This window comes from Odocoileus virginianus, chromosome 6 (assembly GCF_023699985.2).
Source record: "Odocoileus virginianus isolate 20LAN1187 ecotype Illinois chromosome 6, Ovbor_1.2, whole genome shotgun sequence".
In the NCBI taxonomy this organism is placed as follows: Eukaryota; Metazoa; Chordata; class Mammalia; order Artiodactyla; family Cervidae; genus Odocoileus; species Odocoileus virginianus.
The window spans coordinates 35,432,719-35,460,151 of NC_069679.1; the positions used below are offsets into that span (position 1 = coordinate 35,432,719).

Consider the following 27,433-nt stretch of genomic DNA (forward strand, 5'->3'; position numbering starts at 1 on the left):
AGAGACACGTGTACCCCAGTGTTCATCGCAGCACTGTTTATAATAGCCAGGACATGGAAGCAACCTAGATGCCCATCAGCAGACGAATGGATGAGGAAGCTGTGGTACATATACACCATGGAATATTACTCAGCCACTAAAAAGAATTCATTGGAATCAGTTCTAATGAGATGGATGAAACTGGAGCCCATTATACAGAGTGAAGTAAGCCAGAAAGATAAAGACCAATACAGTATACTAACGCATGTATATGGAATTTAGAAAGATGGTAACGATAACCCTATATGCAAAACAGAAAAAGAGACACAGATGCACAGAACAGACTTTTGGACTCTATGGGAGAAGGTGAGGGTGAGATGTTTCGAGAGAACAGCATCGAAACATGTGTATTATCAAGGGTGAAACAGATCACCAACCCAGATTGGATGCATGAGACAAGTGCTCGGGGCTGGTGCACTGGGAAGACCCAGAGGGATTCCCAAAGGGATCGGGTGGAGAGGGAGGTGGGAGGGGGGATCAGGATGGGGAATACATGTAAATCCATGGCTGATTCATGTCAATGTATGGCTAAACCCACTACAATATTGTAAAGTAATTAGCCTCCAACTAATAAAAATAAATGGAAAAAAAATAAATAAAAATTTTATTTATTAATTTTTAAATTTTTGGCTGCACTGGAACTCTGTTGCTGCTTGTGGACTTTCTCTAGTTGTTGGATTTACTTATATATTATTAGTATTTCTTTCCAGTAGACCTCTTCAAATTTCTGAAGTTCCTTTTTTAGTTCATAGTGCCCCTCATATTTCCAACATTGTGCTTTACACATTGTAAATAATTGATAATTCATTTCAACTGATATGAAAAGATAAAAAATGAGAGTTAAAGTGGCATACCTTTTGGAAATAAACAATGAAATCTGATTTAATCACAAAACTGTTTATTTTGATCTGGGGCCTGACACTTTTAGCTTTCTGAGCTCCAGCATTTTAATCTTTGAAATGGGGAATATCTCTTCCTGTTATACTTGCCTCCCTGGGTAGTTGTGAAAAACAAGTTTAGAAATACAATTTAAACTGAAAATGCTGAAAGTTATGTTTTCAAAACATAATCGGAAGACAAATAAATGGAGGTGGGTTGAACTTAGATCTAACTGCAAAGTCTGGTTTCTATAGTTTTAAAAACATTAATAAACATAATTTTTAAAAAGATGGGCTCCTGATCATCTTTTCTTATGGAATATTTGGAGAGATAGTGTCATAGAAAGTGGATAAGTCAAGAACTAGAGAGAGCAGATTTTCTTGTTGATGAGGAGACCTAGGCTGACCCTTCAGTTTTGAGCCTCACATAGACAAAGAGGACCAAGCCATGGGGGCAATGTGAGATTTTCCAGCTGAAATATGTTACCCTTCTGTCTGAGTTTATTTAGGATTATCATTCATATCTTTAATATCTAGTAGTACTTATTTATCCTGAATTGTTACTCAATGAAATGCTTTCTTAAAATAACTGAAGTTAACCTGCTTAATGCTAAACCTATGTGTTAATCTTCTTTTATAAAGAGTATTATGTGATACATTATCTGCTTCTCTTGTTTTAGTAAACAGAGAAACCTAAGTCAACAGTTACACAGTTAAACCTAACTGTTTGATTGACAGATGTTATGCTTATTATCATTTCTTACTTTACTCTTAGTCTACCCACCTCATTTCCCTACCCGCTTCTTTCACAAAAAAATGATTTAGCATACACAAGTAAATACTGTTTATAAAAGTATAAGAGAATGAATTAGGACTAGAAGAAGCTGAGAGAGGAAAATACAGTCCTGAGTAAGATTTGCATACCTCCTCATGTAGCCTGTGATATTCTCCTAGAGATGGGCCACTGAATAGGAAAAATATGAGTTGCATGATTCATAATGACTAACAGATAAAAACAAACAAAAAATAAAATTTTTATTTTTGAGAAAAACTGAGATATTTCTGGTTCTGAGGCCTGAGATAAATTTCTTCAGTAATCCCTAATGGCAAAGTTACTGTTTGATAAAAATATTACATTGCATGACATGGTAGTATCTTCAGGAAGTATCATGACAACTCTTTGGTGTTTTCTCCAGCCCCAAATGGCCTGGTGGCATGCTTATTTCTGGTGTGTGTGTGTATGTAAAACAAAATGTACTTATCCACAGTGTGGGTCACCAGGAAGAGATTTTCCAAACAAGGTTTCCTAAATAGATCTGTTTTGTCACTTCTGCAGGCTTTCTTCTTTGCTACCAACTTTTTTATTGTGTGATAGAGTGCAGTTGATATTGCTAAGATCCTGATGTCGTATCTGTGCATAAATCTAGTTATGGGTTTGTACAGACAACCAGTATATGGTTGTCTTTACATAAGAGAGAGTAGATAGTTGTCACCAGTGCCTCCCCACCACAGGCACACAGAAATATACTTCTGTTCTTCCTAAAAGCTTGCACTGTTTTATTAAGCTGACTGCAGTTTCACCAATTTGAGATTTCAACTAGAAGGCTTAGGACTGTCTTAGTCTTCTGTTAGTGTGAATTTATAAGATTCTCTTCAGTACACCTAGCCAAGACTAATAGTTTTAGAACCAATAGAAAGTGAAGGTAGAACAAGTAGTAATTTTGGAAAATGAGACTTTGCTACGGGGCTTTAGGCATCTTGAGGGTGTTAATAAGAGATCATACTGTGTTTGGAAGATAAAAGACAACAATTTTGAAGAGAAAATGGTGACAACAAAGAAAAACTTCTGCTACTTTACACTGTTAATTAATGTGCACATTGACTTTGTGATTAGTTTCTCAGAGTCATCTGTCTGAGCTTTCTTAAAGCTGTTTTCATTGGGTTTTTAGAGACACTTTTTCTTAGCCTGACTTGACTGGTGAATAAGTAGCACATTGCTATAATTATATAGATTATTTTTTATTCTAGTACTCTGTTTAATCTTAATCTTGAAATTATTTTCACAATTAAATTTTATTATTTTTAACTTAACAGAGTGGAAGACGAAATGTTGATTTGGATTTGGCATCATCTCATAGAAAGAGAGGTGAGGATTAAATATTAAATATCTGATTAAATTAAGTAGCTCTTTTTATATATGATGTATTTAGATCTGAATGTCACTGAAGCATTATTGTAAAAAAATTAGAAACATTTTGTCAGAAAAAAGAGGGAGATCATTTTCTTGAAAATAATACTCTTAAATCTGGGAATGTATAGGAGTTAAAAATCGGTTCTGTTTCTCAGTTGTGTTTTGACTTTTTTAAAATTTTGTGGATTCTGGAAGTGGTACTTTACATTGTGGAGGAGTTATGGACATAATTTTCTATACTCTAGCTCACGGGTATAGCTGCTGTTGTTCAGGTGGTATTACAGGGAGAGCTCTTTTACCACCCACCTCCACCGCCCTTTCATACACATATATACAGTTTTAAACTGAGAGCTTCTAATTTTTTTCCTCTTTACCTCTCAAGATAAAACATGTAAGAAATAGGTGATTTCTAAGAATGAAATTTTCCCATGAGGAGCAATTTTAGTGTTATCAAGAGTTAAATTTATTTGTTAAAAGCTGTATCTTAATGAATAATATAGTTAACTCTTGTTTATATGTGCCAATAGATGGAAAGAACAGCAGTTTTAGATAATACAAATCCAAGGTAACTAAAAACTCACCAGGTATTATTCTTTATTAATCTGCATTTTTTATTAAACCTATTTATTCTGTGCTTGTGAAAATGTGAAGTGTTAAAAGTTGCTGCTAGTGGTAATTTCCTAAGAGCTGGTGGGAAAACTTTTTTCCTCATGATATTAAATATTTTATATTTCAGAATTGAACCCTTCTCTTGATAGCTTCCTTGGCAGGATGTTAGGTTTCCCTACAGGGAAAAAAAGTGAGAAGGGAAAACTGAGAAATTAGAGGAAGCAATGCACACACAGTTTTTTCATTTTTGTGTTTGTAGCTTAGAAGAAATGTTGGTATTTATACTTAGAATACTAAGAATGATTTTTTGAACTCTTAGGAGTTACACGGACTAAAGCTGGTACCTTCTTTGTTGAAAAGTCGTTTAGTACTATAACATAACAAGGTGCTGAGTTCCAAAAATATTATAGAGTATATGACATATCAAAGAAATTAGTGTTGTTTAATGTCATATGCAATGTGTACTTTATTGTTTTCTAATTCTTTGAAAATTAGCAATTCATGTGCCATAATTAGGCAGAAGTATCGTTTTCTTTAACCACTTGAGTTAGTAATTAAATTTTTAGAACATTTTTACCGTCCTAATTTTGGTTAGCTCAGGTGAAAGTTGTTGCTTTAATTTCTATGTTATATTAATGAAAAGACGGCTTCAAGCTCACTGAGTAGCATAAAGGATCCAACCTGTCATACTAAGAGCTTCCTACCATACTGATATACTCATGAGTGTTATTCCATTGGCTAAAATTACTTTTCTCTCAGATCTTTATTATGCTTATGAAAATATAAATTTGAGATTCAGTTTATGATAACTATGTCAGCATGTAGCAGAGTAATCTTTGGAGTAAAACAAAAAGTGGTATTTTTAGCTTTGAATTAAGAATAACCTAGAATTCAAGTGTAAATTACTTCGAAATTAATATGACACTTTAACTATCCTAGATTTGCTTCCTGTTCATAATTTTAATCAGTTGCCCTCTAAGTAGATTTCATGTGGTTTTAGAGCTAAGTAGATGCAAATGAATTAATTATCCAAGTTCAGTTTATGGGTAAACCAACTTTTACAAAAGTTCAAAGTAGTACCAAGACCTATCAACTTTTTGAAACTTTTCTTTATTGGAAACAGGCAAATAAATAGGACCTCTTGGGGAAAGTTTGTTTAAATTACCCATTTAGGAGGTTATAATAGGGAGGCAAACTTGTTATTATGTTAATTATGATGATATCACTTAATGTGGTACCAATTTATTCTAGTAATCATTACATCTTAATGTTCTCAGGCAAAAATTTTGCTGATAGCTTTGTTCCTAAGAGTAGGTGACTAGAAAATAGAAGAATTACTGTTCTAGGAAGAGCAGCAAAAATAGTTTTCAATCTCAATGAATCCTAGTGTTTGTGGATTAAACAATGAAAATGTATACTTAATAGTTTTCATTTATTTAATTATAATTAATTTCTTTAAAAGAAATTAACATGAAAATACACTTGGAAAGTTATATTTTGAAAAGAATTTTTTAAAATAATGTATATTTAGAGACTACCCTCTGACCACAGTGGGGTTTTGTTTTGTTTTATTTTGTTCTTAAATGATGGTAAAATAAACCACTCTGTTTTTTCCTTATTTATTGTCAAAATGGACCAGATGTCATAAACTATAACATGCCTATCTTCAATTGGGCAGATGAACCTACCAAGTGTGAGAACTTTTTGGAGCAATTCAGGTGTTCTGATTCTGACTTGAGCTATGAAGGACAAGCAGATGTCCAGCCAAGTGAGAATTCTTCTATGTGCTTATTTATCCCTTTACAGTATTTTGAGGAGAAAATGTAAACTTTTTTCTCTCACTTTCATTTTTCATTTATTAGTGTAGTAGTCCTGAGTTATTAAAAGTTTAATAAGAGAAATTAGAGATAGCACTATTTAATTGTATCTGTTATTGAAACTAAATGGATAGATTAATGACAATTAATGGTTGTATACACATTTTAGCTGCTTTTAAATGTGTGTTATTCCATTGGCTAAAATTACTTTTCTCTCAGATCTTTATTATGCTTATGAAAATATAAGTATTTTCATAAAATTTATATTATGATATATATAAATTTCAAAGACTACTCCTCCAAAGACTACTCCTTGAGAGGGCCTAGTGCCTATAATTTCAGTATTTGGCATTGGGGATATTGGAATTCATGCTGTTGAACCATGATTGCTTCTTTTCCCCTCATTCCAGTTAATGTTTCACAATGGTACAAGTTCTTGGTCCAAGAAAGTGAATATGGTAGGAAGGAGTGAAGTGAGCAAATAAATTGAGCTCAGCCAACTTGCTCATCAGAGCTAAATTCTAAATAAAAAAAAAATCATAAATTACTTCAAAAAGAGACTGGTGATCCATATTTCTGCTTAGCACCTCAGAAGTAATATCAAATTTGTGTTCGTTAAACACAGAAAAACTGTTTACTATATGCCAGATATTGGGCTAATCACTTCAAACATATTAACCCATTTAATTCTCATAATAGCGTGTCAAAATTCTTGACAAAACCTGTTTAACTTGTTAATATTTGGGTACTTTGATAAATACATAAAAGATTTGCTGTAGTTGTGCAGAACTGAGTGCCTTCTTACTGAAGGACACTACCTTTTTGCAGATACTTTAGTTTTTGTATTTAAGCTGAAGCTGATATAATCAGTGAAAAATGATGGAGATACCAAAGCAAAAATTTAAGAAGGAACATCATGGTTTGATTTTACCAACCTGCCCCAGGTCTTTAAATACAGTGTTAGTGTATTATTGCTAAATAATATCAGAAACATTTGTCAACATGTGTGTTTCATGGTATGACTTGTATGGGTGAAATGCTGTTTTACCTATGCATTTCAAATTAGATTGTATAAAGAAGAACAAATGTGAATGTTGTCTCCTGTGTGAAATTTCTCCTTTTGTCTTCTGATTCTTGTTGTGGTAGTGTATTTACTCCTTTTTGGCCAGTTGAGCCCCAGAAAAAAGAAGAGCTTCAAGCAAGTACATGATGGCATGTTTAATTTTTTTCCCCTTTTAGCTTGCCTACATATTTTATGGTTTATAAAGTATGTATTGCAGCTCTGCCATGTTCATTTTGAAAATTCCACATAAGAACCAAAGTTATAAGGACAAGTAAACAATCTCAAATTTCTTGTTGGATTTCACACTTTCTTTTTATAGTAGGAGAGTCTGAATTAATATTAAGTAAGAATTGGGTCAGTCATAGTTACTCTATAGAGGCTTTTGATATGCTTTTCAGACATAGTATTTCCTATATTCAGACAAAACAGTACAGAACAAATTAATTATTAGGTTATTATAATTTTTTTTAACAATTACAGTTTTTCATTTCTCATTTCCATACTATGAGATTTTGTGTTTCAAAGTATTTTTGATATCAGCCTAAACATTTTGGTTATAAAAGTTTCTTTATTTATCCTGATGCTTTCAGGTAGCGTCTTTCTTGTTCTTTTGTTCATACAAAGTTTTGTTTGGTCTATACACTTAATAAGTTGCATGCTTTAAATTAGGGGTCAGAAAACTATGACTGGTGGGCTAAATGTAGATTGCTGTCTTTGTTTTAAAGTTTTATTGGAACACAGCCACACTCATGTATTATCTGTGGCTCCTTTCACATTACAACGGAAGAGTTGAGTAGTTGCATGAACCATGAATAATCCACAAAATCTAAAATATTTACTAACTGACTCTTTATAGATAAAGCTTGCTGACCCCTGTTTTAAATTGCAAAAAGGACTTAATTTGGGGATTGGCTACCTATTCCACAGGATATTTTGGAGTATATTAAGGCAATTCACTTCCTGTAGATTCTTCACAATTGAACCTTTGTGTAGGCAGGCAGTAGAATTCCCATGGATCATTGTTTTGTGAGTTGATTAACAAGTGTTTGTAAGATCACCTCCCATAAACCTAAGGAATTGCTCTTATTAATTTAGAAGATCATTTTCTTTTAGCCTCTGTTTCCTCAAGTGAGGAAACTGGACTAGATAATCTTTAAGGTAGCTTTTACTTACGTGGTTCTAACATTAACTCTTTGCACATTTTATTTTCACTTTGAAAAACAATTATTATAAGGTAGAAGAACTTTTTATTCTGAAATTTTTTTATTGAACCAATAAGCTCAATGCTAAGAGCCAAAAAATATTATTTGTAAGTTAAGGTTAAATCCAGATTCTGATTTTGGAATGCTTAAGGAAATGAAAAATGATTCTTTCTTTTATTCTACATTCCACACTTACCTGCTTTATTTTTTAAATATCATTTTTAATTAAATACATTATGCATCCATGACATTTTTCTTTGGATTTTTACACTTTTCTGTTCTACTTGCAAAAATAATCAGCTATACAGTTAGGGGAAATTTTCAGATTGGTTATTTCAATTTAAATAGAACTGAAAATCTAACATTTTTTAATCTTAAGAATTTTTGCTAAAATATGAAAGGCAGATAAACCATATATTCTTTGTCATTCTAAATTATTTTAGTAGAATTCATATAAATTATTTCATATCTGCTTTATAATATTAACTGCCTGTTGTGAATTCCTGTGTCTCATTTTGAAGTCCTAAGGTTTTCCTGACATCAGTGTAATAATTCAGAAGTAAGTTATATAGTCAATATTGTGTTAGTTCATTTTCTCTGCAGGCATTAGTAGTCCTCTTACCAAATATTTTCCATTTAGTATGTAGCAAATGTAATTTTTGTAATACATATTTTATTAGATACTTCATTCTTAATTCATTCCTAATAGAAAAATTTGGTGGGTTCACACAGTAAGATATTCCATAGCACTCAAAGAAATGAACTGTGGCTACATGGAATAATGTGAATGAGTATTAGCAATATTATACTGAAAACATAATATACAAAAAGATTACTTAAAATGGTGCTTTTTCATAAGGTCATAAGCAACTAACACTAAACATTATTTGTCTTGGGATTACATATAAAACAGTATTTAATAGCAATAATGAAAGCGTTAGGTGGGAGGACACAGGAGAGAGATGGGTTGTGGGGAGGAACATATAGATAGTATTCTGCCAAATTTTCTACTTTTTGTGTTCACATTTATTATAAATATAAATACAAAAGCAAACCATGCATGGACCATTGATGAGAGTATATCATGAGCCAGAGTATGATTAATCTAACTCACGTACCTGAGATCAGTTAAACCAAAAAAGACAAAGCTTGTAAGAATTAGACATTGATATATTTATTTAAAGCCCCTGCTGGCATATGACTTGGATAATGTTGTGATCACACATACTAACATTTTTGCTGTCTAATGTAAAGATTTTAAGCTATAAAATGCCCTTTGGCAAAACTAATGGTATTAGCCACTATTGTTACACCATTTGGTAATTTTATGTAGATATAATTTTATAGTAAATCTTATATATTCTTATCTGTGAAACTTTGCTTCTTCTATAAAGGAGTTTCACAGCCTGCAATAAATATGCATATAACACAGCGAAAATGTTTCTTACATTAATGAAACCCAAAGGGTGATGTTTATGTCTCCTTTTTGTGTAAGTTTACTTGCCCTTCTATATTCATTTTTTTGGTAATATTTCATTGCAGATATGTAGACACTTTGCACAACCTTAATTCACTCTTTGCAATGATAATGTTAAATCAGATGACGTTCTATTGCTAGTTGATCTTACCAGCAGTGCCCTAAGTGCCTAGTTCTGTTGTGGTCATAAATGATGGTCTGGTTTAATACTGCAGAGCCTTTTAAGCTAAGCATTTTGAGAACAGCTTCTGCCTTTCTTTTTCTTGTGGCAGCGTGTTGCTAAAGCGCTTACAGAGACACTAGTACATTAAACAGGGCTTTCCCTTTCTTTTCTTACATTGCTCTAGTTTTTGTTTGTTTGTTGTTTTTTAGCAAAGCATTTTGCTCAGATTCACTTAATGCATGCATGTATTCAAACATGAGTATCCATTCCTCACCAGCTGGTAGCAGCACTCAGCCTTCATCTAGTTTCAGAATGTGTGTTCTACTTGGTCATCAGTGATGCATGTTTGTTCTGTTTGTATGTAGGTCCTATGCACAGTCAATTGGAATCCCTGAGCGACTCATGGACTCGCCTGAAACATAACAGAGACTGGTTGTGCAATTCCTCTTATTCATTTGAGTCTGATTTTGATCTTACCAAGTCTTTGGGAGTTCACACTTTGATTGAAAATGTTGTAAGCTTTGTGAGTGGAGATGTGGGGAATGCTCCAGGTTTTAAAGAGCCAGAGGAAAGTATGTCTACAAGTCCCCAGGCCTCCATCATTGCAATGGAGCAGCAACAGTTAAGGGCCGAAGTAAGTTTTTGATATTTACTCCTTGTGAGGGACTATGAACCACTGAATATACAATTAATAGGAAAATTTTTTCCTTTTCTTCTACTCCTTGCCTCCGTCTTTCCTTCACCTGAACTTTTTGATATTGCTGTCTTAACTGGAGCAACTTGATATTTTCTTTGCAGTGAACAATAGTGTATTTTTAATTGCTGTCTTTTAGAACAAGATACTCTAATCACTAAGTGTTTCCTTGTCTCCTGGAAACTATAATAAGATTGGTGGGTGATCATACAGATCTGCTCTTAGAGTCTCCATTTTTGACACATTTGTCTCTGTTTAAAAAGGGCTAGATTAGAACGTCATGGTAATAATGATGAATGCTAAAGTTAGTGAACAAAGCCTCTTAAATATCTCCCTCAAAATATTTATTAATGATCGCGATTTTAACATGTCCTCAAATTCTTTGATCCTCTTCCTGCCAGGAGGTGAGCTTAATTTTCCTCCTCCTAAGAGTAAGCTGGACTTAGTGATTTAGAGCTAACAGAGTGTGAAAATTGGGGGAGAGGGGAAGTAATTTTACTTTGCAGAGACCTGGCAGACATCACCTTAACCAAGTGATCAAGATTAATATCACCATAATAATAGGTTATGCTAATATCATGCACGGTGATAATAATATAATTAAGAGGGAGACTTTATAATATTCTTTCCCCAAATCCATATCTGTAGTCCAAACATGAGAAAACATCAGGCAAACTCAAATCAAGGGACATGCTATAAAATATAGGAACAGCCTTTTGTAAGTGTCCAGGTCATGGAAAACAAAGACAGAAACTGTCACAGACTAAAGGAGACAAGATAACTAAATGCAGTGTAATAGTCTGGATTGGATCCTGGAACATAAAGGGGACATTATGGGGAAACTGGTAAAATCCAAATAAATTCTGTGGTTTGGTTAATAGTGTTGTACCAGTGTTAATTTGTTTTTGATAAATGTACCATAATTATGTAAGATGTTAACAGTAGGAGAAACTTGGGGAAAGTATACAGGAACTCTTCCTAGAGATACAAAATTATTTCTAAATAAAAAGTTTATATAAAAAAAAGAGGTATAGGCCAGTTGACTGCTGTGGTGGATATTTGTCCTCCTAGGGAAGATAGAGCCCAAAGTTCAAGAGAACCACATTGAGACCTTTTGGGAATACTTCTTCTAATCCTTAAGCTAAAGAGTATTCATTCTATATAACAGTGTTATAAGAAAAGGAAGCAGTATCCTTACTACTTGACACTTTTGAAACCTTCACATGTATCTCCTCATGAGCATCACAGTAGTTCTGTGAGTAGATTAAAGTACTAATAGCCTTATTTTATACATGAAGAAACGGAGACTCAGGAAATTAAGTGAGTTTCCCAAGACTGCATAGTGATTGGACTACTCTGGCCTTTAAACTAGGTCTCCTGCTTCCAGATTTACTAATTTTTCCATTGTACTGTATAACTTCTTTTATACTGAAGTATGCTGCACAGACCTGAGAGATATTTTAATTTTTAAAGTCATAATAGTAAAATAATTATTTATGTCAATAGAACAGATTCCTAAGAAATATCAGAATTTTCTGTACATTGAGAAATATATTGTCTATGATGCAGAGAGTTATTTGTGTCTCAGTTCAGTGAAGAATTTTAAAATATGTTTATTTTTCCTTTTTGCAAGCTCCGTTTAGAGGCACTTCATCAGATACTTGTTCTGTTGTCTGGAATGGAAGAAAAAGGTAGCATCTCTCTGACAGGAAGCAGATCAAGCTCAGGTTTCCAGTCATCCACTTTGCTCACATCTGTGAGGCTGCAGTTTCTAGCAGGGTGTTTCGGTTTAGGCACTGTTGGACATGCAGGAGCCAAAGGAGAGAGTGGCCGATTGCATCACTATCAGGTAGGTGAAAGATCTGTCCTGTGAGGATGGCACCTTGCAGTATATGCAGATTTTAGCTGTATTTTTATAACACCAGTTTAATAATGCTAAAGTTTTTGGTGTTTAGAATTGAGGTTTAAAAATATAAAGACCTAAATGACTTAATGATATCATTGGTTTCATTTCTTGAGTAATAAATAGTAGTATAGCTGCAATTAGATAAAGCAGTAGGTAAGCTATGGTACTGTTGTACTTTTACATTCTTTGCTGGCTCAGTTTTATTACCCCTTAGCCAAATTGCATAGAGGTAGATTTAAGTTGGGACAGGGTTGGTATTTGGGAGAATGGGTTTCAAAAATTTACATTTTAGACTTGATCAGTTTTACTTAGTTTCTCTGGTTGTTTGAACTGTTTTTTTTTAAGTGTTCTCTTCTTGTCTGCTATGTTTAGAGAGGAAAAATGCTTTGTGGGAAAGGAGAAAGATTATATAGAATCAAGAATTTTCAAGCATTGAAAAATAAGTTTTAACTTTTATATACTGAAATATACAAAATGATTAAAAACTTACCAGAGGGCTCTAGTATAGACTAGGGATAAAATGCTATTACTTTCAAAAGTAGGAAGTATTATTGTTGTTAATAGAAAAGGTAAATCTTTATGTGTAATTTAGGATGGGATCAGAGCAGCTAAGAGAAATATTCAGATTGAAATCCAGGTGGCTGTGCATAAGATTTATCAACAATTGTCTGCTACGCTGGAGAGAGCCCTGCAAGCCAACAAGCACCACATTGGTGAGTAACTGCACATGCAAATATGAGATGCAAGTTGCATTTTCACCTGGGGTTATAGTAGGTAGCTAATGATCTGTGTTTAATAACATTAGTACGTCAGCTTATCTGTAAAGAATAAATATTTGAAAGTGTAATAGTGTTCCATACTGCCATTTATGTTTTGGAATATGACTAGTAAATGCTTTGTTAACGTCAAAGAAGATTCTCAGTTGTCTTTCTCTTTTTTTTCTAGAAGCCCAGCAGCGTCTCCTTTTGGTTACAGTTTTTGCCCTGAGTGTTCACTATCAGCCAGTAGATGTTTCTTTGGCGATTTCCACTGGTCTGCTAAATGTATTGTCGCAGTTATGTGGCACAGACACCATGCTAGGACAGCCTCTTCAATTGTTGCCAAAAACAGGTGTTTCCCAGCTTAGCACAGCTTTAAAAGTGGCTAGTACAAGGTTGCTTCAGATTCTAGCCATCACTACAGGGTGAGCATTGTAGATGTCTTGCTGGAACTTTGTGGGGGTTGGTCTTTCACATTTTAGTAATTTCCTTTTTCCACTAATCTTCTTTATGTATTTAAGTGTGCTTGCCCTTCTGTATAATCACAATTTATTTTTCCCCATTCTTGCACACAGGACCTATGCTGATAAACTGAGCCCCAAGGTAGTTCAGTCTTTGTTGGATCTACTCTGTAGTCAGTTGAAGAATTTGTTGTCCCAGGCTGGTGTGTTGCTTATGGCCTCTTTTGGAGAAGGAGAGGATGAAGAAGAAAAAAAAACTGACTCCAGTGGAGAAACTGAGAAGAGAGATTTCAGAGGTGTCATAAACATTTTTTTCTGTCATTATTTATAAGCATTTATTGAGTCCACATTGTGTGAATATCTTTAGAATGTAGACTTCTTGCTGTTGTGAGGCATGAAAGGACTTTTGTTTACTTAGAAACCCCATTTCTCTCCAAATATGTATGATGTAGATGTATGTCTGATTGAACGTCCTCTCTTTACAGTCAGTTAACCCTGATGTAGTAACTATACCACCCAAAGTCTAGATTCAGGCTCTCTATTGTATCTAGAACTTAGAAGTTCTCAGTCTGGTTGTCAGACTGATTTCCCCAGATTATGTTTTTGTAGCATTTAATCCTGACAGCTCATCTCTTGAGTTGTAGTCTTGGTTTAAGTGTTCCTCCAGGATCAAGGTTTTTAATATTTTGGAATTGGGTTAGAATTAGGGGAGCTGAACTTCTTGCTAGGCTGTTCTGTTCTCTAGTCACTAAAAAAAATTCTTAATTATACTTAGCTGTAATAAATTTTGGTTGCTGTAATATGGTCATCTGCTTATAGCTTTAAAAAACTATTAACATTGTGGGAATTCCCTCATTCAGTGGTTACGACTTGGTTTTTACTGCTGAGAATGTGGGTTCAAGCCCTGGTCAGGGAACTAAGATCCCACAGGTTGCACAGCACAGCCAAAAAAGCCCCACAAAAAATATAGTGAATGTTGTATTTCAGTAGAATGTAAACCCAGGAGAACTACTGCATATGTCAGTTATATAATAAAGGAATAAAGGTCTAAAACTGATCATTTGTTGAAAAAATTTTGTGTAACTACCAATGTCTTATTACCATAATGAGCTCTGGGAGCTGTTAAATCCTTTCTGGACCAGATAGATGGATAGATAAAACAAAGGTAATAGACCCAGTCTTTCAAGACCATTATGAGAATTAAATAGTTTAAAACCTGTAAAGGACTTAGAGCAGTATCTGGCACATAAGAGCTTGATGAATGTTAATATTGGAATAGTATAATGAATAATATTTAAATAAGGTAGTATTTAAATAATATTAATACTATATAGGTAGGTGGGTGGATAAAGGAACATGCTGGGGATACAAAAATGACAAAACATTATCTCTGCCCTCTAGCACTTTCTAGGGTAATGAGGAAGGCAGATATTTAAACAAATATTTACGGTGTAATACAATAAGCTCAGAAGAAATAGCTAAATCTCTTAGGTCAGAATCTAGAAGGATGTATGAGTCTCATTGAGGGCTAACTTTTGGTTTCAGAGGCTGAATCTTTGGCACGTTACTTCTTTTTTATAAAGAACATGTTGCTTATACAGAGTGTGGGGAGACTCACAAGGCATGGTAACGTAAAAACAGACTTTCAGTGCCTCTCCCCTTTTTCCTGAGATCCAACTGGGGATACAGGGTTGTTAGGGTAATAGTTTCTTACCACTCTCTGTTGAGCAATGCACATATGGACAGCATGGAAGAAACAGAAGAGTTACTTCTCAGCATCCTCCCATATCCAATAAAAAAATAAACTGGGATGAATCTTTGCAGGTGTAACAACACACTGAGTCCACACCTGTTCCCCTCAGGTTGTACCTTTTCTGTTTATGGGCGTGGCTGGGAGTGAGACGGATTCTAGTGGCCGGGCATTCCGATAGGTAGATCAGGTATTAATAACTCCACATACTCTCTATAATGCTTAACTAAAGGTAAGGTGTACTCTTCATTTCAAACATAGTACTGATACTGGAAACAAACTATATCATCAAGCTGTATCCACCAGCGTTTTGGTTAAGGTCTCTAGGCTTTAATTACTTTCTTTTTTTTTTCCATTTATTTTTATTAGTTGGAGGCTAATTACTTTACATCATTACAGTAGTTTTTGTCATACATTGAAATGAATTAGCCATGGATTTACATATACTCCCCATCCCAGTCCCCCCTCCCACCTCGCTCTCCACCTGATCCCTCTGGGTCTTCCCAGTGCACCAGGCCCGAGCACTTGTCTCATGCACCCAACCTGGGCTGGTGATCTGTTTCACCCTAGATAATATACATGTTTCAATGCTGTTCTCTTGAAACATCCCACCCTCATGGTACTGTCACAAAGACAGAAATATAGATCAATAGAACAGAATAGAAAGCCCAGAGATAAATCCACGAACCTATGGTCACCTTATCTTCGACAAAGGAGGCAAGGATATACAATGGAAAAAAGATAACCTCTTTAACAAGTGGTGCTGGGAAAACTGGTCAACCACCTGTAAAAGAATGAAACTAGAACACTTTCTAACACCATACACAAAAATAAACTCAAAATGGATTAAAGATCTAAATGTAAGACCAGAAACTATAAAACTCCTAGAGGAGAACATAGGCAAAACACTCTTCGACATAAATCACAGCAGGATCCTCTATGACCCACATCCCAGAATTTTAGAAATAAAAGCAAAAATAAACAAATGGGACCTAATGAAACTTAAAAGCTTTTGCACAACAAAGGAAACTATAAGCAAGGTATTACTTTAATTAATTGAGTGTCTTACTAAAAAAAATATTTGCTGAGAAATAAAATGCTTGCTGGGAGTGAGAGTGGGTTTGGATGGAGGCCTCCTAAAAGAAATTTTCCCAGGGGTCTCTACCAAGAGAGAAAGCTTCATGGAAGAGGTTACTTTTGAACTGGAGTTTGGTGCTCGCTTCAGCAGCACATATACTAAAATTGGAACGATACAGAGAAGATTAGCATGGCCCTTGCGCAAGGATGAACTGGATTTTGAAGAAATGCAACAGGAACAAGGAACAGGATTGTATTTCAGTAGAACAGGAACAAGGTTAGAGTGAGATGTAGGTACCCAGGGCAGGCTAATAACTTTATATTCTTCAAATTAATATTATTAAAAAGGTTTGTATATTAGCAAATACTGAAGAAGTAAAGATTAGAGTACTGTGAGAAGGAAATGTAGAAAAGGAACGCTTAGCTTTTTCTCTAATTGTCCCTAACAGGTTGGTTCTATCATAAACGTGCACACCCATCAACAAAACAGAAGCCCTCCATTTAACAAGATATCCATGAAGATATTATAAATTACTGACTAGCCAGACCTGTCCTTTGGCTGGGAGTTGGCCTCCCCTCCATCACCAGTGACTTATTTGTGTATTTCTTAATTTGATATGCCAGGATCTCCCTGAAAGAAATGCCTATTTTCAAATTGTTACAGTTTTCCATGTTTTAATGCACATTACAGACTGACATTCTCGGTATCTGCCCCATTGGCAAACTTCTTTGTCCTGGCTCTGAGTGGGTCATACCTCCAAGGTGTTGGATGATATGGTGTATTAGAGGAAGAGCAGAAAGTTCTTTGGCTTCAAAATCCACAGGGTTGTTATTTAGTTGCTAAGTCGTGTCCAACTATTTGCAACTCCATGGACTGTAGCATATCGGGCTTCCCTGTTCTTTAATATCTCCCACAGTTTGCTCAGACTTAGGTCCATTGAGTTGGTGATGCTATCCAACCATCTCATCCTCTGCCACCCTCTTCTCCTCCTGCCCTCAGTCTTTCCCAGCATCAGGGTCTTTTCCAGTGAATCATTCTTCACATTGGATGGCCAAAGTATTGGAGCTTCAGCTTTAGCATCAGTCCTGGAGAGAAACTATTAGAGGGGTGACAAGAGGTCTTGATGCTTGTGGGAAAATTGGGATGGTTGTTTAGAGCAGGTTGGTGGAAAGATTTCTTATATGTAGAGTTCAGACAAACCATACCCAGGCCTAGAAATTTGTTTCTTGTAAACTTAAAAACAGTTAAGTCTTTTCTAGAGATGTAATTCTTAATTTAATTGGGCCAGAGGATGGGGGAAGTGGTGAGTGGATCATGGACTTTTTGAAAATGTGATCACAGTTGTCAGCTTTTACTAGTCTAACGCACACACAGACATGGTTTTGTTTTGGTTTTTAAGAATATGTTTCAGTTCATAACATTTATTTTTTTTTTGTCCATGTAGCGTGGCTTGTAGGATATTAGTTCCCCAGCCGGGAATTGAACCTAGGCCCTAGGCAGCTAATTGAGAGCCTAGGTTGTGAATTAAGTGGTACTTAACTGCATTCTCAGTGTAAGTTATTTGATAAAAAACTGTTTGCTTTTGTTTATATAATGTAAACCTGTCTGTCCACTCTTTAGCTGCTCTTAGGAAACAGCACGCAGCTGAACTGCATCTGGGGGATTTTCTAGTTTTTCTTCGCAGAGTTGTATCTTCAAAAGCAATTCAATCAAAAATGGCTTCCCCAAAGTGGACAGAGGTGCTTTTAAATATAGCGTCTCAGAAATGTTCTTCAGGTATGTGACCTTTGTCTTATTTTGGCATATTTTGCATATCACATGTGTTTTATTCAGATAATGCCAGACTTTTAACAGCATTGGATACTTGACCTTGATTTTAAGACTTTTCTTTCCTGTTTTGTGTGTACTTATTTGATTGAAAGAAAAGTAATTTCAGGAGTAAAAATGGAAAGGAATAAATAATAGAAGATAGCACTTAAATCATAGATTTAATATTGGAAACGTCTCTAGTTGTTCAGATTACAATAATAAGTGGAGAACATCCAGTTTAATGTGATAATTAAGCACAGATTTTGAAACTGTTGGATTATCAGAATGCAGATCTGAATTTGTCTGTTCTTTCTCATCGTGATATGATTTCTGTTGTCTTGATTTAATTTCTAGTTGTGTGCTGAGAGTTCTGTAAAATAAGCTTAATTTTTGCTGCTTAGTCTAAAACTCTGGTCTGCGTACATAGATTACCGTCAGTCTTTTCCTATAAATCTGTTTGCTTTTTATTGTTTTTAAAATAAATGTACATAAAATAGAATTTACCATTTTAACCGCTTAAGTGTACAATTCAGTGACATTGAGTACATTCACAGTGTTGCTTAACCATCACTGCTGTTCATTTCTAGAACGTCATCATCATCCCTAATCTTTCTTAAGTGTCCTAAAATGTAACAGAGTCTTCTGTGGTGCATGTTATTTTATATGTGTACACTTTAATATAGTTTATTAGTGTTTCTTTTTACATTTTTGTATGTATTCAATTTTTTTAAAATTTAGATTCTATATATGTTTTAAGGTTGATATATAAACAAAAAGAATACAGGCAGCTTATTATTAACATAATAGCTGCAGTTATTAACTGCAAAAATACAGTAAAATGGAGTCACACTAAATCTTAATGTTCTTGTAACAGAATTATCCCAGTCATTGTGGTAGCAAATTCTGACAAGAAATCGATTTGTTGTTAATCTTTTATATTTTGTCCTACCTCCTTTCGAAGACAATGGGCTGCTTTTCTGGGTGTCTGATGTCCTCTGCTAGCGATGACAAGTTGTTTTGTGGTGTTTGCTCAGCGTTCAGATGATCTTTCAATGAATTTGTGGGGGAGAAAGTGGTCTCCCCGTCCTATTCCTCCGCCATCTTAGCTCCCTCCCCTGATTTGTTGTTAAAAGTGTTTAAAGAATTTCCAAAATTGATCAACTGTGCTGCAAATAAAACATCATTTTATTTAAAAGAGGCCTTACCTTTCTCATTTTCTTAAAATCTCTGCAATTTACAAGTTACTACTATTGGCAGAGCAGTAGTTCAAGTCAGGGTTCTTCCTGTAACTATGCCTCTTAGCCTTATATATAGTAGGTTTATACTCATTTTCCCGTTAGTTTTTCTTTACTAGTATAACTTACAGTATTTTTTTTTCTCCTTTAATAAAATAAGTCTTATGATAATATTAAGTTCTTAGAGCGTGAAGAAGAATCAGATATTAATTTATTTCTACTGGTTGTGTTGTATTGGGTTGGCCAAGAGAGTTCTTTTGGATTTTTCTGTAAGACAGTGCAAAAAACCCAAAAGAGCTTTTTGGCCAACCCAGTAATAGTAGTGGATAGAAAAAAGAGCATCAGTATCCTGCCTCTTTCTTTGTTTTAGAAAAATACAAAATGCTTTCTCTCCGTTAACCCTGTAGGTCCCTCAGGGCATAGATGCGGTCAGAAGCAATTAAAGGGTATGATAAGCCTGAGCTTTAGAGGTTAACAGATGTGTCATTTAAAATTTTACTTCTGTCTCTACTGAGCTATGTGGCTTTGCTCAAGTTACTTCTCTGAGCCTCAGTTTCCTCATCAGTAAAATAAGGATATAATGTAGGATTTGTGAGGATCAACAGTTATTAATGTATATGAAATGCATAGCATGGTACTTGGCACAGATGTTTATTATAGTACTGTTCCATTATATATACATAAAAACTGAAACACGAACATGAATATTCATATACATTGATGGATATGGGATGAATCCAGAACTTTTGTGATAATATGCTGAAGTGAAGTCCATTCCATCCTAAATACTTAACAGCCTCAAGGATTTTTTTCAAGAAGTTTATTTAAACTTTGAATTTAAGTCACATTTATAATAAGACAATGTTCTTTTCCCCTCCAGGAATTCCTCTAGTTGGTAACTTAAGAACGAGGCTCCTTGCACTTCATGTCCTTGAGGCTGTGCTGCCAGCTTGTGAATCTGGTGTAGAAGATGATCAGATGGCCCAGGTTTCTATTTTTTAAATTATTAGAAGATATTCTTTACATCTGCAACATGATTCACCCAAACTTGAAACTTACAGTCTCTTCAGTTGCAAATATGTCATTTATTCAGTAGCATCTACAACTTCTACTTCTGAGATTGTTTTTTAAATTTTTCATCTCCAAGCAAAGAGAAAGAGAAGTTAGTTATGAGATGTGAGGAGTGGTGTATAGTGAATATTTTCAAGGTCAAAATGAAAGGAAAATTTATAGAATTTTTTACTACGTTTGGGCATTTAGAGAGAGAAGGATGTGGGGCTGTATGGCCTCATCGGAGGTCCATATAGCAAGGCAACATGAGGGCAGTTGCACCCACTCTGTAGTGGGTTAATGATCTTTCTAAAAAATGACATTTTAGCTTGCATCTACCCAAAGTAGCTGTCAGACATTGGTATAATTAAATCTCACGGGTGACTTAATCTTATGATTTGTCTTTTCTAAAAATAGTTTAAATAATCCTTTACAGATTTTATCATTCTTTTTCCTTCAATACACAGGTTGTGGAACGCCTGTTTTCCCTCCTGTCTGATTGTATGTGGGAGACACCCATTGCTCAGGCCAAACATGCTATTCAGATAAAGGAAAAGGAACAAGAAATAAAATTACAGGTACCGATTCTTCCAAAAAGTTTTAGACAGCACAAGTGAATATCTTGCCACCTGTCTCTGGATCCTTTCTCCTTTGAGGGACATTGTTCTATCAGTTATTCAGTCTCCTCTCTGCACTCTCTCTCCCTCTCCACTGGAGGAGTTTCCTTCTCCTCAGTTTGTAAATATCTCTTATTCCCACTCTCCTAAATAGCATTTTTTATCAATGAAGCCTTTCTATATATTCTTTTGGGCGTCATTGCTGAGCCTCTGGGAAGAGTAATCTTGTACATGTTTAAATCACTTCCTTACTTCTCATCTCTTAAGCCCAATCGTTTCTCTTCCACCAAAGCACTGAAATAATGTCAGAGGTGTTATTGGTAATACATTGTATGGCTTTTTGCTCACAACTTACTCAACCTCTGGAAACTCTAGCCTTCCATTGTTTTCAAACCATCACTTTCTCCAGATTCCCTCTGGCAATCCTTAATTCCTTCTGGAGGTATCTCTTCTTTGGTGTGACTTTCTCCTTGCCTCCATCCCAAATTCTGGTGTTCCTAAGAGTTCTGTGTTTAGCTTTTCTAGAAGTCTCAGTCATGATCATGACCATTTTTACTACATTCATTGCCTTCCAAGCTTGAATGATAGATAGCCCAGGTGTCTTTGCTTCACACCTTTCTTCTTTTCCTCCTACCCCATTTTTATTGGTGGCACTAACATTCAACTAGCTTTTCAAACCTGAATTCCTGGGAATTCTAGACTTTGCTAATATCCCCAATCCGTGTGGTCCCTAGACCTCACTGATTTCACCTCTTAAATCGTTCTTGCTTGAATCCATCCATCTAGCTGTCTTAGTCTTTCTGTTAGTTTTCATGATTCCATGCTTTTTCTGGTTTTCCTTCTATCCCAGTACAACGGCCTTTTCTTCTTATCCTTTTTTATTTGTACCTCCTCGTCTGTTTTAGGGCTTCCCTGGTGGCTCAGACCAGGGAAAGCCTGGTCTGAGGCAGATTCCCATTGAGGCAGATTCAGGTAAAGAATCTGCCTGTAATATAGAAGACCTGGGTTCAGTCCCTGGGTGGGGAAGCTCTCCTGGAGAATGGAATGGCAGCCCACTCCAGTATTCTTTCCTGGAGAATTCTATGGACAGAGGAGCCTGGTGGGCTACAGTGCATGGATTCGCAAAGCGTTGGACATGACTGAGTGACTACCACTTTGACTTTCACTTCTATTTAATCTAACTGCTGGAATATCCCAAGGTTTGGTCCTAAGACCCCTTATTTTCTTCAGCTATTACTTCCATTTCATTTCCTCTAGCATCAAACCTTATTCAGACCCATTTGCCATTGGTCACCAAATCTTTAATCCCGTTTTTGACATTTTTTTCTGAATCCCAGACTTATATACCCATCTTCTACTTGCCTTGCCACTTGAAAGATAGTTTAATAGGCATCTCATACTTAGCAGCATCCTTAGTTCTGTTAATAGTCTGTTCCTTCTCCAGGCTTTCCCATATTTCCTAGTAAGTGACTCAACCAAAAAACCAAGCAGTCATCCTTGATTCCTCTCTATCACACACATTCCATTTTCTCTATCTATATAATCTCCAAGTCCTGCTAACTTCTATTTTAATATTTAACTTGAATTTTTCCATCTCCTCATTCCTCTGCCATCACCCTACTCCAGGCCACTCTTACGCCTGGCCTGGATTATGCAATATTCCATGTTAATTCCCTGTAATTTATTCTCTACACAGGGTCTAGTGTGACTTTTAACTTGGTAACTTGGAACATGTTGATCCTCTGCTTAAAACCTTCCAGTTAATGGTTTTCCATCCTTTATCTCCTCTTTGCTTACTACACTGTGAACAACTTGCCTTCTTCTTGTTTCTTGATCACACTGAGCTTGTTCCTTCCTTTGAGCTTTGATCTGGCTTTCTTTCTACCTAGAATACTTCCCTCAGATATGTGTCTCAGAAGTCAACTCATTATTCATGTCTTGACTTAATTATCACTTCTTCAGATTCCTTTCCTAATCCACAATCTAGAGTCAGTTGCCACATACTCTTTTATGCCACAGACATCATCTGTTTTAATTTCAGCATAGCATTTATCACCTAATATTTTCTTGTTTCTTTTCTGTCCCCACCTTCTAAAATACAAGCTCTGTGCGAGCAGAGACCTTATCTGTCCAATATATTGCTGAATATATAGGACCTGGTATAGTGTCTAGTACATAGTAGATGCTTAATACATACTCACTGAGTAAATGAAGGATTTTTATGTTGTCAGTGTTTCTCACCTGAACTCTTGCAGTAAGCTCCTGATTGTTCTCTGTGTTTTCATCCTGTGTACTCCTGGTACAACAATGTTTATGAAACATAGATCTGATCAGAGTTCCTCTATATAAATCATTCTGTGTAGAAATTCTGTTGTCTAAAGATCAAACTTAGAACGCCTTCCATGATTTTGTTCCTAGTTCCTTATTCTCTTTCAGTCTCATCCTCCAGGTCTTCAATACTGCTTGCAATAATGTTAAATCAGTGAATGCTGATCAGTGAATTCTGTTTCACTTCTGTGCCTTGACACATGCCGTACATACTGCCTTATATTTCTTTTTCTTTGATCAGCTGCTTAATGCCTTCTTGTCATTCAGGATTGAGATCAGAAGTCATCTTCTTTTGAATGCTTACCTTATCCTTCCCAAGCATGGTTAGAAACTTACACTTTTATGTTTCTGCTATGCCTGTCATGTAACTTCTTTTATTCTCTCACTGAAGTACTGTGTTATTTGTCTCTCTTTTGCCTTGCTGAGCTATAAACTCTTTGTGGGCAGGGACCATGCCGCATTGATGCTTGTGTTCCCTTCGCCTACACAGTAACTGGTATATAGTAGATAATAAATATTTGTGGAATCAAACCAAGGAGTCTTAGAATATCTATTAACTGAGATCTGAGTTACTTCAAAATACTGACCCAGTTTCTTTTCTGGTAGAAGCAGGGAGAATTGGAGGAAGAAGATGAGAATCTTCCTATACAAGAAGTATCCTTTGACCCAGAGAAGGCTCAGTGTTGCATAGTGGAAAACGGACAGATTTTAACTCATGGCAGTGGAGGAAAAGGATATGGATTGGCGTCAACTGGAGTAACTTCTGGGTGCTATCAGTGGAAGGTGCGTAGAATTCTAAGTAGTTATATAAGACATTTTGTCTTTTAGTCTTTTCCTCCTAGATTATTATTTTTTAAAAATTGGAAAGACTCTTAAAAAAAATCATCTCATGTAAAATTTCTAGTACTCTGCCATTTTTAACATAAATGGAAGCTCAATGAAGGATATACAAGAACCCTGTATTATTTTTGTAACTCTTTCAAAAATGTTTTTAAAGTACAGTTGAAAAATCATGATCATCTCTTCCATGAGGTCACACAGTGCACCCCCAGCAGTGAAAATTTGACAACATATGTGTGATGTTTCTTCCTGGGAGAGCACATTAGAGACTGCGTGGCCGAGATTTTTACTGGATGCTAGTCACATACTCCCTGCCTGGCATATACTAAAATGTTAGATTCCCAGAGGGAAAGTAGCTTTTTAGCATAAATCATATTATCATACAGTCTAAGCACAAGGAGCCACCTTTATCAGTTAGGGAAACTGTATCAACGTAAAGTATTTATCAGTCTAGTCCCCAGGTACCAGCCAAGGACCAGCATCACAAGCAGAATTTCTAAGATAGCAGTCCTGTTGTGTTCCTTCTTTTGATTGCACAGTCTCCCTCCTTGGCTCTTGGCCACAGTGTTTTTACGATAAAATTAATGTTATTATCTGGTAGGACCTCAGAGAGCAGGGTCAGACCACCTTATAGTATTGACTTCAGGGGTCTTAGACTTAGCCAGTTAAAATAAATCTTATTTAAAAAGATCTATCTTAAAAAGTCATGTGGCTTTTCCCATAAATTTAGCACAGTACAACTCTGGCCAGTCCAGAACTCAGGATAGGGCACATACAGAGAAAAATGTAATTCCAGAGGTTGTACGTGGTATCCTTGGAGATGAAGATCTTATAAAATATACAGTAGTCAGGCAGAACAAGTTAACAGGACCCCGACGTGCTCTCCTATCAGGGGGCCTCCCACCTTATTTTCTCATTGCGGTCTAAATAATTTAGCTGAGTTCTTGGTTTCAGAGGGACTATCTCTGAAGCCAGTTGGTTAAATAGTTCTGTTTGTCTGTGACATCGTTTTATCTGCCTCAAGAGTGTGGATGACATCTGGGGGTGTTCTGCGGAAATTCCAGGTCCTGGAGTCACCCCCGGGCTTCGTATAGCCTGTTGTGTATAATGGGAGGCTCAGAAGCCAGTTTGAATATAAAGTGCTCAAATATATAAAGTGCTCAAAAAATATATATAAAAGTGCTCAAAACCACCTTCTCAACAGCATGGCTTTTCCCAACGTAAATACTTTACGTTGATACAGTTTCCCTAACTGATAAAGGTGGCTCCTTGTGAAAAATGGTGATCATTTATGCCATCTCTATTCCACACATCCTGGGGCCTGGGTTCCCTCCCCACCTACATTATTCTAAAATCAGCATCTCTCATTTAGTAATTATAACATCACATTTTAAAAAATCATTTTTTATCATCATCTAGCCCTTTTGTCCAGAAGGCTTAGAAGCAATAGGGACAAAAGAATTTTCACACACAAAAAAATTTTTTAAAATGAAAACATTTTTATTCCTAACCAGAAAGGTTAGGAATTGTCAGGACAAAATCCCAATTAAAAAATTGTTTTTCACATCATCTACCTCTTCTATCCTAACTGTTTATCCAGTGAGCAGCCTAGGAAAGATCCGTCTTTTTTCTGGGGAGAGCTTCATTTAATAATCTGTCTTACTAGGGCCCATGTATCAGACATAGAACCAAGCTATCAGTCTATTGCTGAAACTGTGACTAGTTCAAAAAGCTGAAGAAAAAGTCAGTAGCAATAGGACATCCGCAAGAAGAGGTCAAGGGTCCATCTGTTATAAGAGTGGACGAGAGGGATCATGTGCTCTATAGTATGCCTTCCTCCAGCTTTCAGGTTTCAGAAAGAACAGAAGTTGAGAATATAATCAGTTTCTATATCAGAAATAGAAAGTCAGTCAGCAGCTCAAGTTAGATGACTATCAAAAGAACAAGCCCTTTCCCAGGGGCGTATATAAGAAGAATCCTGGACAGTCCAACTAGAATCCATGATGTTTTCAGTTTATGGCTACACCAACTAAATCTTCAGCAGTCCCAGCATTTGATTTTTGTTCGTTGGGCTGGTATCTATTTTTAGTTGAACACAGCTCATGTTGAATTGAAACAACCCATAGCAGAGAGTATCAGGTTTTAACTTAGAGGCTGCTCTAAGTGACTGGAAGCTGTGAATTGAGGCTTCTATAATAAAACTAGCAACTTTTGAGGGTAGCAGTAAAGCCTAAATGCTGTAGGATCAGACCGCTGCATTTCAAGTCTAAGTGACTAAGGTCTTTTTCCCTTCCCTCCCATTCCTTCCTTCCTTCTTTTTAAATCTTTGCTCCACCCTGGGAACTGACTTAAATACTTTATCTCTTCTTGTTTGGAGGAAAGAACAACATACACTTCTAATATTTTTGGTCTACCCAAAATTCACCTCAGGGAATTTTGAACTTTTTCTTTTGCCCCCTGGAGCAGAGAGCAACTGCAAGCTTATTTTTATTCTTTGGCCCATCCAAAGCCCATGTGTTGGGAATGTTTAGGCCCTTTCACGCCCCACTTAGAGAGGAAAACATTTTTCTGCTCTTTTCTGCTCACTTAACTAACAGGGCCAAAAGCAGCCAGGGGATCCAGTGAGCCAACCCTCCTGTGGTTGACTCTATTACTTTTTAATTCCGTGGGTAACTTTTGTCTCTCTCAATAGATAGCCACTCACCTGCTGTTTCATGAAGTGTAACCCCATAGGCGTTAGAGTTTTCTCTTTCCCCAGTTCTCTCTTGTTCCCAAATATGTACTTATATTTTAATGATTTAGAGTTGTTCTAGTGAAGCTCATGTTGTCACTATTGTGTTGGAGATCCTGAAGGTTACCCCTATGTTCAAAGATTTGGTAGAAGGACTCATAGGACTCAGTGTATCATTGTATTCATGATGACTGGGGTTTTCTGTAACAGGTGGTAAGGATATATAGCCAGATAATAAGCGGAAAAGACACAGGAAGCATCTAGAGGAATACATGTTCAGGCTTCCTTATGTTTTCTCCATGCCATGAAGGGTCACATGGACCACATACTTGTCCCACCAACAAAATACAGGAACTTGTGTGTGATGTTTTAGGGAAGCCCATTAGAGACTTGGTTCCCAACATTTTTACTGGAGACTGGTAATGAAGGTACCCTCTGCCTGGCATGTGCTAAAAGTCCAGACTCCCAAAAGGAAAGTTCCTGTTCATTGTAAACCACATTGTTTGTTCAGACATTCTTGTCCTGGTAAGCTGCTTGAATCATTTAGGGAAAGTTCTGTAACAGTGTAGGAAACTGTTTACCAGTCGAGTTACCAGGTACTTGCTAAGGGGCCACTGTTATAAGCATGCCTTTTTAAAGAGAGCAGTCTCAAGCCTGCTGTGTTAACTCTTTTCTGAACAGAAGTATACATAGGAGAGTAATTAGAAATTCTGTATATAAAGAGTTGAAGCTCTCCA

At 35.9% G+C, this 27,433-nt stretch overlaps 1 protein-coding gene and 1 non-coding gene across 13 annotated transcripts in view; both read left to right on the plus strand.

Annotated features, from left to right (window-relative positions):
• The window catches only part of HERC1 (HECT and RLD domain containing E3 ubiquitin protein ligase family member 1), a 206,459-nt gene that overhangs the window by 106,883 nt on the left and 72,143 nt on the right, over positions 1-27,433 (plus strand). For 8 of the 12 annotated variants that reach the window (XM_070469147.1, XM_070469145.1, XM_070469153.1 and 5 more), the window contains 11 exons: positions 3,012-3,063; positions 6,681-6,746; positions 9,805-10,073; positions 11,767-11,982; positions 12,632-12,752; positions 12,985-13,222; positions 13,373-13,554; positions 17,707-17,862; positions 20,011-20,117; positions 20,648-20,758; positions 23,732-23,908. In XM_070469147.1, coding sequence (XP_070325248.1) covers positions 3,012-3,063; positions 6,681-6,746; positions 9,805-10,073; positions 11,767-11,982; positions 12,632-12,752; positions 12,985-13,222; positions 13,373-13,554; positions 17,707-17,862; positions 20,011-20,117; positions 20,648-20,758; positions 23,732-23,908 — 1,695 coding nt within the window. The remainder of the gene's footprint in view (positions 1-3,011; positions 3,064-6,680; positions 6,747-9,804; positions 10,074-11,766; positions 11,983-12,631; positions 12,753-12,984; positions 13,223-13,372; positions 13,555-17,706; positions 17,863-20,010; positions 20,118-20,647; positions 20,759-23,731; positions 23,909-27,433) is intronic. The other 4 variants (XM_070469154.1, XM_070469155.1, XM_070469156.1 and 1 more) reach the window with 2 other exon arrangements.
• LOC139035747 (U6 spliceosomal RNA) lies at positions 16,221-16,327 on the plus strand. The gene has a single exon (XR_011488466.1). It is a non-coding gene; the product is annotated as a U6 spliceosomal RNA (small nuclear RNA).